This window comes from Vigna umbellata, chromosome 1, assembly GCF_029865625.1.
Source record: "Vigna umbellata cultivar VRB3 chromosome 1, Vumbellata_1.0, whole genome shotgun sequence".
Classification (NCBI taxonomy): Eukaryota; Viridiplantae; Streptophyta; class Magnoliopsida; order Fabales; family Fabaceae; genus Vigna; species Vigna umbellata.
The window spans coordinates 60261301-60274524 of NC_142165.1; the positions used below are offsets into that span (position 1 = coordinate 60261301).

At 33.4% G+C, this 13224-nt stretch overlaps 1 protein-coding gene and 1 pseudogene across 2 annotated transcripts; one reads left to right on the forward strand and one right to left on the reverse strand.

Annotated features, from left to right (window-relative positions):
- Nucleotides 1-1819: 1819 nt before the first annotated feature.
- LOC124845563 (uncharacterized) lies at nt 1820-2905 on the forward strand. Its single transcript, XM_047322680.1, has one exon. It carries the CDS (start codon nt 1820-1822, stop codon nt 2903-2905), a length of 1086 nt encoding a protein of 361 aa, XP_047178636.1.
- Nucleotides 2906-5284: 2379 nt separating this feature from the next.
- LOC148205945 (uncharacterized) lies at nt 5285-6945 on the reverse strand (annotated as a pseudogene). Its single transcript, XR_015783403.1, has 2 exons — nt 6853-6945; nt 5285-6068 (listed from the first exon to the last, which is right to left on the reverse strand). The product of XR_015783403.1 is annotated as an uncharacterized LOC148205945 (transcript).
- Between the last annotated feature and the right edge of the window lie 6279 nt (nt 6946-13224).

Here is a 13224-nt window from a genome sequence, read left to right on the forward strand (position 1 = left end):
GAACTCCACATTAAGTAGAACTTTGTTTATATAAAACGCATATTTATATTATTGCAAAATTGTTCTGGGACATTTTTCTACTTTTCAGGTGTGGTTTTATTGAAAAAATAAATTAATTTAAAAAAAAAAAATGCCCAGTAGACGTTCGTTAGTGTACAGTCGGACGTCTATAAACGTCTTGCAGTGCACACACGGACGTCCACCCCCAGACCCTACCACAAACAATTCAGCCTGGTAGACGTCCGGGGAGGGAGGAGGCGGACGTCTATATAGACGTCCGTCCTAACATAGCGGACGTCTATATAGACGTCCGGTCTTGCACAACGAATGTCTATATAGACGTCTGTCCTGACACAGCGGGCGTTTGAGTAACGTCACCCACATAAACGCCGGGCGTACGTCGGACGTCAAAAGGCCAAAAGAACGGACGTCTAAAGCCCTTTCTACACAAGTGTAACTACTTTGAATGGGTTGATGAAGGAGAATCTAAAATTTAAGTAATTTTACAAAAACAAATTGAAAGGAAATGAAGTTTTTTTTGAAAGAGACAAAGTTCTTCTAGACCTAACAAAGAAGAACGAGAAATTGAAGAGAAAATTACATAAATAGATAAAAGTTGAAAAAATTATGGTGTTGTTTGTTTTGTCGCATTAACAATTATGTTTTTGTTAAAGATTAGTTTATTGAGTTGTAGCATTAATGTTTTTGATTGTAGCACAGATGTTATTAAAACATTCAAATTGTATTTTGTTGCTTAATCCTAGAATATTGTGTACTTGTGATTATATTTGTGTTTTTTATCATTTTTTTTTCAGCAGCTCAATCTCTTTTTAAATGACAAATTGTGAAAGCATCAAGTTGTACCATAACACCAATTTTGGACTCCAGCATCAATTTTTTTCTAGATCCATTTAAGTGAAATGGTGGCACCAAAGCTCCTTATGATAATATTCATATTCTTTCTTCGTTTTCATCTCATTTTTGTTCCTTTAAAATTTATTCTACATTTAACATTAGTTTTTCCTCTGTTGTTAACAAGTTAACATATTCTTCATAAGAGGTATTCACAAGGTGACTAGTAAATTTGATGTTAACGTGAATTTGAAATCTAACTAATTCGGTAACATTTTTAATAGATGGATTTCAAAATCTAATAATAGCATAACTCTTCATTTTTGTTTTAATAATTTATATTTTCTTTTTGTTGGGATAAACTTAAATTTTAGGTTTATTAATAATATTGTTCAAATCTTATTTTATTAGTTTGGGGTGTAGTAATATTTAGTTTGATTTCATAGAGATAAAATAGGGATAGGTAGTTATGATTTTCTGTTTAACTAGACACAATATTATTTTATGATCAATTAAGAAAATTTTATTTTTAAGATAGTTGATATTTTATTTTCAGTGTCTATTTTTATTTCCGCTATATTGTAAGTATCACGACTATTTAAAGCCCTTCAATTATCAATGAATAGGAGACTCAATTTTAGGAAAATATCAGAGTGTGTGTAGCATGAGATTTTCTTATGAGTATGCAAAGAGAGAGAGGAGAGAGTCAAACACCGTGAGAGAAAAAGTGAGTGCTTGATTTTTTGAGAGAGATGACAAAGGTTGTCAATGGTATGAATGTGCCACAATTCACGAGAAAAACCAGTTATGATAATTGGTGCCTACAAATGAAGGCGTTGTTGAGATCCCAAGACATTTGGGATATGGTGGAAGATGGGTATGTTGAACTTGATGAGGACGAAGATCACACGGTGGCACAAATGACAACATTAAAAAATTCACGTTAAAAGGATTTGAACAATTGAAGATGGAGTCCAAAGAACGTATAACCGAGTACATAACTTGGGTGGAGAAGGTGGACAACCAACTCGGCAGGAATGGAGAACAAATGCCATCTAGCCGGGTTGTGGAAAAAATTTTGAGATCCCTTACAAAAGATTTTGAAAGTATCATGTGTGTCATCGAAGAAACGAAGGACTTGTTGGTTCTCACAGTGGATGAACTTGCTGGGTCATTAGAAGCCCACGAACAAAAGAGAAGAAGTTGGGATGATCAGGTTGAACTCGACAATCAAGCACTACAGGTACAATTTGACTCTAATAAAACTCAGATTACTCAAAGCCGAGGTCCTGGCGGTAGAGGGCGAGGAAGCCGAGGACGAAGTGGACATGGCCGAGGTAATTTTGAGAATAAGAATGAAGAGCAAACCGATCAGCAGAATTGGCGTGACCAAGGACAAGAAAAAGATCGAGGAGATCGGTCAAGAGTTGAGTGTTTTAAGTGTGGCAAGTATGGCTACTATGCAAACGAGTGTAGATCAAGCAAGTGCTACAATTTTGGTAAGGCAGGCCATATTGCAAAGTATTGCAAGGCAGAGACAAAGGGGGAGACGAATCTCCTTACTGAAGATGTAGAAGAACTGTTGCTGGCAAAGAGCTCGGATACAGTGGACATGGAAAATTCGGTCTCAATAATGGATGAAGTGATCTTGGTAAAAGGTGCGACAAACGTGGAAAAGAAACTCAAACAAAAAGATGAAGAGATTCAGCGGATAGGGAGACTTCTGGATGAAGCTAATGAAATTATGAATAAACAGAGGGTTGAGCTTGAGAAGCTGAAGAAGACGACTCTTCAAAAGGAAGAAAAAGCATATAACATTCTTGAACCAGATAAAAATAGGGAAGAAGAAGATGAAGAACAAATGAAGGCTGATGAGATTTCTACTAACTCGGCATGGTATCTAGATACTAGGGCAAGCAATCATATGTGTGCAAACGAGAACTTTTTTTATAAACTCACCAAGGTGGAGGCCAAATTTATGTCTTTCGTAGATGACTCCAAGGTGGTCGTGAAATGGTGTGGAAAAATCCGACATATGCAGAAGAATGGATGAGTTGGAGATATTAGGGATGTTTACTATGTTCCAGAGCTGAAGAGCAATATTTTAAGCATGGGTCGATAATTGAAAAAGGTAATTTAGTTTTTATGAAAAATCAGGTATTGTATTTAATGGATAAGTGTGGTTGTCTAATAACCCAGGTAAAAGAAAAAAAGAACCTGTTGTATGAACTGGAGCTAAAAATCTTGGAGAGAAAATGTTTGAAACAAGATATGACTAGCAAGAGCTTGGATAACACCAACTCAAATATGATTGAAAGAAGCAAACCCGGTATGGGATGATGGACATGGAAAACCGAATAAGGGAGGAAGAATTGAAGTTTATAGGAGAGTTTGTTGGGATAAACTTAAATTTTAGGGTTTTATTAATAATTTTGTTAAAATTTTATTTTATTAGTTTTGGGTATAGTAATATTTAGTTTGATTTGATAGAGATAAAATAGGGATATGCAGTTATGATTTTTTGTTTATCTAGATATAATATTATTTTATGATAGATTAAGCAGATTTTATTTTTAAGATAGTTGTTATTTTATTTTTAGTGTTTATTTTTATTGGGTTAAATATGTTTTTAAACTTGTGTAGAGTCCAAGGGAAAGGAGCTGGGAAAGATTAACTAATGTCAAAAAAAAAAATGACGTGACACACCACCATTAGCCACCTCAGCTTATTTTTAACACTATTGGTTTTGGAGGACGAAAAATTATAGTTTCCTTAAAGAGAAATATCAAAATGTAGCTTAGTTTGAAGAAGAGACTAAAAACAAATTCACTTTATAGTTTAAAAACTAAAAACATATTTAATCCACTTTTATTTCTGTAATATTGTAAGTATCACGGCTATTTAAAGTCTTCAATTATCAATAGCAAACTCAATTTTAACAAAATTATGTGTAACGTGAGATTGTTTTCAACGCTTTTTTTTGTTGTGTAGATACCTGATTGCCTTACTTATATGTCAACATTCCTATTTTGCACATTTTTGCATTTGTACTTTCATAACGTGTTAATTCAATTTGCTGACATCCAACCTTAATTTTAAAAGGAAAAAAAATAAAGAGCAAAAAGCTTCTTCCATATCGACCTTAATTTTTCTCTTAATAAACACAAGATAATTTATAAAGATCAAACACATACTCAATTAATTACCTCAAATATTAAATAGTTCAAACAAAACAAACATAATTAAAAAAATTATTATACTAAGATTACTTTTTATTATACTAAAAACAAAACAAAAACATATAAATAATTATTATAAAAAAGTTATTTATCTAAAATAAAATAAATACATATGTCACTCGTGTATCACTTAACATATATCAATAAATAGAAATGAGCAAAATAAAATTAAAATTTTATTGATGATTAAAATCGAAACAATAAATGTGTGAATAAGTTTACGCGAAATCCAAATGTTTGAGTAAGAAGTTATTTTAGTAGTTTAGTGTTTGTTTAATGAGTTGAAGAATTCAATGACATTACGTAATTTACGAGGTCTTTGAAATGGCAATTATTATTATTGGAGGGGAAAGTGTCTGCCCCCAAAGATAAGGCAAAAACAACATCAACTCCATTTTCAAATCGTAAAAGAGTGAGACAAACATGGAAGAAACTCACTTGATTTTCTCAAACAAAAAAAAGAAGAAACAAAGACAAGTCAAACTTTTCTTCTACTTCCTCAAACCACGTTTAAGTCTATACTGTGTTATAAAATTCAAGGTTGACCACGTATGAACAAGGACAAAAGTTTCGGGGAAACAACTGCAACTAAAAAATTGAAATCTCAAATCTCATTTAAGAAATTTAGTGTAAGTTTAAATCTAGTAAGAATAATGTACTTTATGTATATCGATCATGCACGTATCAACTTTTAATAGATTATTTTAGGTAATTATTTTTGAATGATTATTTTGAATTGATTATTCTGAATGATTATTTTTGTTTGATCATCCTTTGATCGACTTTTAGATAGATAATTTATGTACCATAACCGAACGGCAATACAAAATAAAAAATAAAAGTAAGATTAACACGAATGTCAATCACAAATCAATCTATCAATATTGATTAAAGAATAAATGAGTCGTGATTAGACCAACAAAAAACTTAAAATATCATAACAACTAGTATAAATAAAAATGTCTAAAATATGACTTTCATTTGTATGCATAACAAATTCACTATTAGAGCTAAAGCATTTATGTTTTGTTATCTATTAACTTTAATATTAAAATACTTTTTCTTCAAAGTATCATCCAAACGACTTTGACAAACAGAACTTGAATGGTTTTGACGAACAATACTTGAATATGGAAATAATCAGTTGAAGACCAACCAATTAATGTGAAAATTTGTTGGAAACCAANTCTATGTATTCATTGTCTCGATCAAAACTTCCCTTTCACATTAATAATGCTCTACATTCACAACAATGATTTGAATTTCACACACAATAAATCATCAATGGCATAAGTAGAAAAAGATCAAAACCTTTCAGCCAATCTAGCAGTAACTGCTCTTAGTTTGGAATACACTTTTCCTGCTGGTGATCCAAGAATCAGGCTACAAAGAGAATCCCTGGCAATCTTTATGTTGGCAAAAGATCCCAATATGTGAATTTTGGTGTCAGCAATCACGATTCTAGTCTTTGAAGCGTTCTCAATTGCAAACTTTGTTTTACCACCTTTACCAGACAACCTCCCAATTGCTCGAGACAAGTGATCCCCTCGAAGTGTTTTAACATCCTTGATCTCAAAGGACTCAACGTAGAGCTCATCCAGACGCAGAAGAGCAATGGCATCTATGACATCAAAACCCAGCATGAAAGCATGGACAAAATCAGCACATTTTTGCAGGTTGCTGATATCAGGTGTATCAGCCCTTGTCTTAAGCTCAACTCTACGAGCCTTCAGATTCATACGCACATCAATTTTCATTTGTTCATATATGGGATTATAGATATCCATCCAAGCTTTCTTGAGAGGGGTATATCGATGAGGTGGAACATTCACCTTGCGGAACTGAACCTGACCATCAGACATCTCATGAGGTTTCAAAGCCTCAAACTTTGGCTTTGGTGGCAAAACTTTGCCTTCTGATGGGACTTTTTCAACTTCCATGGATGAGTGTGCCTCATTTGACTCCATTATGCAACACCTTTTCCAAAGGAATTCAAAATAAGTTAGTTTTGAAATATACACAACAAAAAAGAAAATACATATTAAACCACTTCTGCAGTCTACACCACACTATGCTGATTCCATGAAAAATGTACAAAAATTCTTAAAAGTATCTTAAATATACGATTGTTAAGTGTGGCTGATTTGACTCCATCATGCAACAACTTTTCCAAAGGAAACCAAAATAAGTTGGTTTTGAAATACACACAACAAAAAAATGTAGAAATTAAACCACTTCAGCAGTCTTCGCCACATATGTCAACAGCAAATAACACATGCTTTGTTTCTTTATTACTATACATTTGTTAATTTTTCATTGAAGGAAATAAAGAGTATTTGAGGTTGATTTGTGAACGAAATGAAAAAAATAAAACACTTCTAAGTTAAATTAATAGTGAACCAGAAGACAAATTGTGCAGCACATTAATAGGTGATCCATGGTGCACCGCCTTTATACACCCAAAGATCCATCTCATCAACAAAGTGATGTTGTGTATCCAAAATGTACCAAAAAAAATTTCTTTAACCACCACCCCATCCCCAATTTTCCAACTAATTTACCCTAGACACAAACTCTAACTCACCAGTGTAGATAATGAAGGAAAACAGGTACGCCCAATTTTTTATTTTTTTTTAAAAGTAAATGGATTCGTTTCAAAGGAATAAGGAAAAAAAATTGTAAGCAAAAGTATGAATGGAGTTTCAGTAAAACGATGAGAGTGAGTGTTAAAGATAGAGCGAAAGATTGAAAGAAAGAATACCTGAAACACAACAGTACCACACAGATGCTGCGGCCTAACCCTAGAATTCTCAGAATTCAATGTTTAAGGTTTTCATAAGAAAATATCTCGAAGACATTCTACAGCCGGGCTTTGAATGGTAACCAAGCCCACTTTTCATAGGCCCAATATGTTTGGGATAAACATAAGGCTTTTATTTCCTGCACCCAACAATTTCTTACCACATCCCCTCAAATTTTCAAAATGAGGTGATTTTCAGATTTAATATTTAGAAAAATTTCTAGAACAAACTTTCTAAATACTTTGAAATGGTATTTCTGAAACAAAATTTATGAAATAAAACTTTTAAAATAAAATTTATAAATGATAATTTTCAAAAATGTATAAAATGTATTTTGAAATAAAATTTTCAAAAAAACTTTTTGAAATTTATAACACGTAAGAAATTTTTTAAATGATTTATTTTTAATTTTCTCTCTTTTTCTACCCTTCTTCTACAACAGCTGCAATGACGGTGGAGGTGACAATAACTGTCACAATAGCCCTAGTGCCGTGGTAAAGTAATAAATAATATCGGATTGTTTTCACCTTGTGGAGGTAAAAATAGTAAGTGTGGGGTGCAGGAACCAATAGCCTAGACCTAATTATGAATTTGTGGGTCTCACTCCTTTCTAGCACATATTAATTTTGATTTTGTTTTTAAGGACACAACTAAAAAAAATGTATTTATATTTATATATAATATTTATTTTCTAGTTCTAGAAAATATATTTATATTTATGAAGAGTTTAAATTCAATTTAGGGAATACAAATATGTGTATTACTGATTATGATTAAATAATGATCTTATAATTATTAAAATGTAGATTAAAAAAGTAATTCTTATTTCATATAGAGTGAGTAATTATGAATATGGAAAAGTTAATTTTAGAGTATAATTTGAATAAAATTTTATAATAAATATTAGTTTAAATAAATTTGATTTTTTTTTTAAAAAAAGTAAATTCAAATAAATTACATCATAAATTATAAGTTTTTCAAGAGATAAAGAAGATCAAGTGAGCTTAGTGTCAATATTGAAGTAAACTAGTATTAATGGATGTTTTGATTAGAGAAAAGGTACCAATTGTTGGTAGTATTATAAATATTATATGAATATTTGTAATAGCATTTTATATCATTTCTTAAGTTAACTGTTTTATATTATTGAAGATGTGACAAATTCAATGAGAATATTGTGAAAATTTGGATGTTACATAAACATATTGTATTTTATTTTTTAGAGTTACAAAATTATAATTATGATATTACATTTTTGTAACATCCCAAAAATACAATTCAAAACTATATAATAGAATAATCACATTAATTAATAATTCAGATCAGTCTTTACACTAAAATAAAACCGAACGTACGTTTACGGCCGAACGACCTTACAAAGAGTGATTGTAAATTATATAAGATAAGCAAACATGACTGAACGGTTTACAAAATCTATACAGAATGGTCAAAATAACTCAAAAGGGGAAAAGTGATCGAACGACCACCTTACAATAGACTACTCTAATGACCGAACGTCCTACTCTTCAGTCTTCACTTCTACCTCGACCAAATTTTCTTCTTCCAGCGCCTCTTCCAGCAGCTCGTCTCCTTCTGCTCACATCCACACGGGTGATCATTGCAATGACAAAGACGGACGTACCAAACCAGACAGGACAGCAAAACACAGGGTAAGCTTATATAATTTAATTCAAATATAAACATACAATTCTCACATTCAAACACATAAGATATATTTCATCATACGTTTCAAGCAAGGCCTAATACTAGACTGACTGTCCGGACTGTATGAAATCTGTGTAGCTACGACGTTCGTGCACCCGGGTGATGTAGTAACTGGAATACCCTCATCAGCTGCCACCCGAGGTTAGTCCTATCTGTCCAAAGTAACCTAAGGACTAGGACCTCCTGCCGTTCCCACACATGACCTACTCCCCTCTACGTGAGGACGAGTACTCACGGAACATCAGGATGAACCGCCAACTTAGCATAACCACATTCATACTTTACAATTTCAATATTCATTCATGAGTCGTTCCTCCCTGGAACGCTCGATCATAATCCACAACATTTCATCCATCTCATATTTTCTTCATCTTTCATTATCAATCGTTTAAATTTCATTTTTGTTCAAGGATTATCAAGGACATCAAATACCGTACGTTCCACCCTCACTCAGAACGAGGACGACACTTGGAACGAGTCAGAGAAGTCTCCCGTTCCAGAATAGAATAAGACCGAGAGGGTTACTGTCAGGTTGAGGAAGAAACCGAGCACCTCTATATGTCACAAGAACGAACGTTACTTATACCATGAGTAAGTTAAATGAACTGACTCTCGTGAGCTCAAACCAACACTTCAAAGAACATGTCAAGTACTAAAGCTCTAGACCAGAACCAATGAATGTAGACACATCAAGACGTTTAAAGAACCATACTTAGAATAATTCACATATAGAAACCTAATGCTAGTCAATGACCGAACATAGTAGAGGGAAATTCTACTGAAGTTGGACAAACGCTATTTTCATCAAGATAGATCCTACCATAAACAAGTACAAGCGCTTGGTATAAGACCAAACACTACTCATTTCGAGAGCTTGGTGTGAGACCGAGCGCTACTAAACTTATAATAGAAAGCTTAATAAATATAATAAGATACTATTGGAATTGTTTTTAAGAATGACTAAAATATACAAATGCATATATTTACAAAATTTAAGTTTATCATCAAATACTCAGATGCAACTACGCTTGACCGAACGCTCAAGCATAGTATTATCACACGAAGACGCTCGTCCTCAACTAGGATTCTTCCCAAATGAAAGAATCCAATTCTAACCAAGATTACTAAAAATACCGAACGGTCAATGACCGTTCAGTGACGAACACACTTTTTCATAGGGGAAATTTCATACTAGAATTATTTATATTTCAACTCATTTCTTAACATATAGTTTCATAACTTTATACATTCATATCATAATCAATTTTCATATTTCATACCATCCAAACATAGAAATTTCATATATTTCATGCATCATAACATAGCACAATCATTTTTCATATCCAATCAAATCAACGAACGTTCATGCAACACATAATCATACGAATTAAATTAATAAGCTTCCCTTACCTCTGAGCGTGAACGATTGTTCTAGTGACAGAATACGGTTCGTCTGACTACAGATCCTTCTACCCTTACGTTCCACAAATCTTCAAACTAACCAAACAGCCAAAAACCAATAATGGTTCAGACAAGATAACAGCATGCAACCGATACTTGGTTTGCATGTACCAGAGAACGAACGACTAAGGAAAAGAAAAACTTACCAGTTCAGAACTCGAAACTGTTCGGTTCAAACTGAAGCTCTGGACGCCGGGAGTGCTTCTACGGTGCCTGAATGGAGATCGAAGTAGAGAAATGGTGAGTTTTGGTAGAGAGAAGGGAGAGCTTTTTAGAGAGAAGGAGGAGAAATGAAAGATCAGAGTTTTGGAGAAGAAGAGTGCATGCAGAGAGTGTGACGCGAATTTCAGAAAAATCAGTTTTGTTTAAAACGAACGTCCGCTCTTCTGCTGACACTTGCATTCCACTATCTGATTTTCAGATCCTCGTTGCTTGACACCTGGCGTCCGTTCAGAGGGGTTTTGAGTGCGTTTTTAATGGTTCTGACACATTTTCAATATTATTTTATGGTTTAATTGCTTCCTTTGTCCCCAGTTTGGTTGAATTGTGTCAAATTCATCCTCATTTTTAAAAAAGTTTCATTGTCGTCCTCACATGGTGTAAAAGTGTCAATTGAATCCAAACATAGAAAAAATTTGTGTCAATATAGTCATCTCCGTTAAATACACACTAACGGTGTTAAGTGGCTGATTATTTGGCACTAGAGAATTAAAACGTGGCAAAACGTGGCAAATGAGTCACAGTTTCCCCTTTCCTCCCCAAATTCATCTCCTCTTCTCCAACACAAAACAGAAACCCCCACTTTCTCTTATTCTTCTTACTCACTCGACAACCACGCACAAAACTCAAATCTCCCTTTCCCAACCGAGACCGGCCACCGCGTCATCTCCGCGCACACTGCCGCCTCCGCCAGACCGGCCGCTGCGTGTCGCCGTCCAAGTCGTCGCCAACTCATTCCCCCTTCCTCTTCGCGCGGGAAGAACTCGCCTTGCACCCTACAACCGCCACTACCTCCACCGAAGTCGGCCGCCGCGAGCCTCCGAGGCCGCCGGCCAAGAGAAACCGCCAAGGGCCGCTCTGTCCGATCTCCTCTTCTGCCATAGCCTCCGCGCCCAGTCGCCACCTTTCGGACCACGAACCAGGGTCGTGCCGGCGATGGAACCCGCTGCCCTCGCCGGAGCCCGCTTCCTCACCGGCGCTGTCACTCTCCTTTTCTCATTCCCTTTTTTCATTTATTGATTAGTTTGGTGTTTCGACTTCTGAGATTAAGAACGATAGATGTGTGTTGTGTCCGAAACAGTGGTGGCCCCTTTTTTTTTTGAATTAATCTGATGAATGTTGTATCATAGAAACGTTGAGGGAATGGGCTAATCTGATAGGTTGTGTTACAGGCTGAGGATGACAAAATTTTTGGTGCTTGGTGTTGAAGTCAATGAACATGAGGATGTTGAACTAATGATGCAGTTTGAAATGTCAATTTGTCACCCTTGTTTTAATGTGTTGGATATAGCAGAGGATAAAATGGCTTATTCCAAAGGACAAGCTTTGAGTGTATTGGCATGGAATCTGTGATTTGGTCTGTTTATTCGGTTTGATACAGGTGAATGATGATCTTGCATAGCTGCGGCCGAAATTGTTACTCAGGTTGAGGGAGATCTTGTTAGATAGAAAAAGGTTTTTCACCAAACGCGTTCTGCTTTCAAAAGCCGCAATTGCGATTTTTCACCCTTCCTCAACTCAGAAACACTCTATCTCAAATATCTCAAATGCCGTAATTAGTTTTCGTTCACAAATACTTTTAATTTCCCCAATTCAATAACCTATTTCATTGACACGTCATTGACACGTCATTACCACTACTGTGACTTATTTGCCACGTTTTAATTCTCTAGTGCCAAATAATCAGCCACTTAACACCGTTAGTGTGTATTTAACGGAGATGACTACATTGACACAAATTTTTTCTATGTTTGGATTCAATTGACACTTTTACACCATGTGAGGACGACAATGAAACTTTTTTAAAAATGAGGATGAATTTGACACAATTCAACCAAACTGGGGACAAAGGAAGCAATTAAACCTTATTTTATATACTAATTATATAATACTTTTAATATTATTTTTACTTCTATTTAACTTTTAAAACCTTATATTAAAAAGTTCTTTTACTAGATACTATTCCAGGTTTAAAAGTATTATTAAGAAAAAGAAGATACCTTGTTTCAACTAGTGACCAAACTTAAGATTTAAATCGATGATTTCAAAGGAATGAATAAGTTGAAGGAGAAATTTTAATAACACTTTTTTTTATTTCGAATTTGAAATAAATAAATTTATTCTCACTTATTTAACAATGATTTTGTCATGTGATGACAGAAATATGAGAATGGAACAGAAAAATGTATTTTTAAAAGATGAACAATAACAAATGGATAAAAATTAATTTAATCATTTTTAAAAATACTATTTCAAAGTACACTTCTCTTCCCATGCTTATATTGTATTAATTTAATTTGGTGAAAAGTACAAGTGAATTTCTTGAATCATAATTTTAAATTATTTTCGCGCTTCAAACTTTTACATGTGATTCAACTATTTTTTAAAATATACTTAAAACTTATATTTACTTTATGAATGCGTTCCTTGATTTGAAAAAAAAAAATCAATTTTGGAAGAGATTTATTGTTAGAGAAATTCATCTTCAACTGAAGAAAAACGCTATTCCTCCACAATAAAAACACATTCTCCAATGGACTTAAACAAATTATTAAGTGCACCTTTTTTTTTAAAAACAAAATTAATTAAAAAATAAAAATACGAAGTTTTCATAATATTAATTTTTTTATTATTATTGGAGCATAGGCATTTTATAAAATTGATATGATATTATACAAACCATAAAAAAATGTTGCAGGACCATAGAAAGAATTGTCAAATTTTGGAAAAGATTTCTATAAAATCAATTACTGAAAATGTCTTATATGAAATTTCTTTAATTTAAAAAAAATTGTATATAAAAGGATTGATTTAAAGTAAAATATGAATTCTCAAAATAAAGCTAAATAAAATTTATTTAGAGAATAAGTAAATAAAAAAACATATAAAACATGTATCTTAAAATTGATTTTTTAAGTAAAAGTACA

Bases quoted from the DNA above. Each gene is read 5' to 3' on its own strand.
- LOC124845563 (XM_047322680.1), top strand. From the start codon at position 1,820: ATGGAGTCCAAAGAACGTATAACCGAGTACATAACTTGGGTGGAGAAG.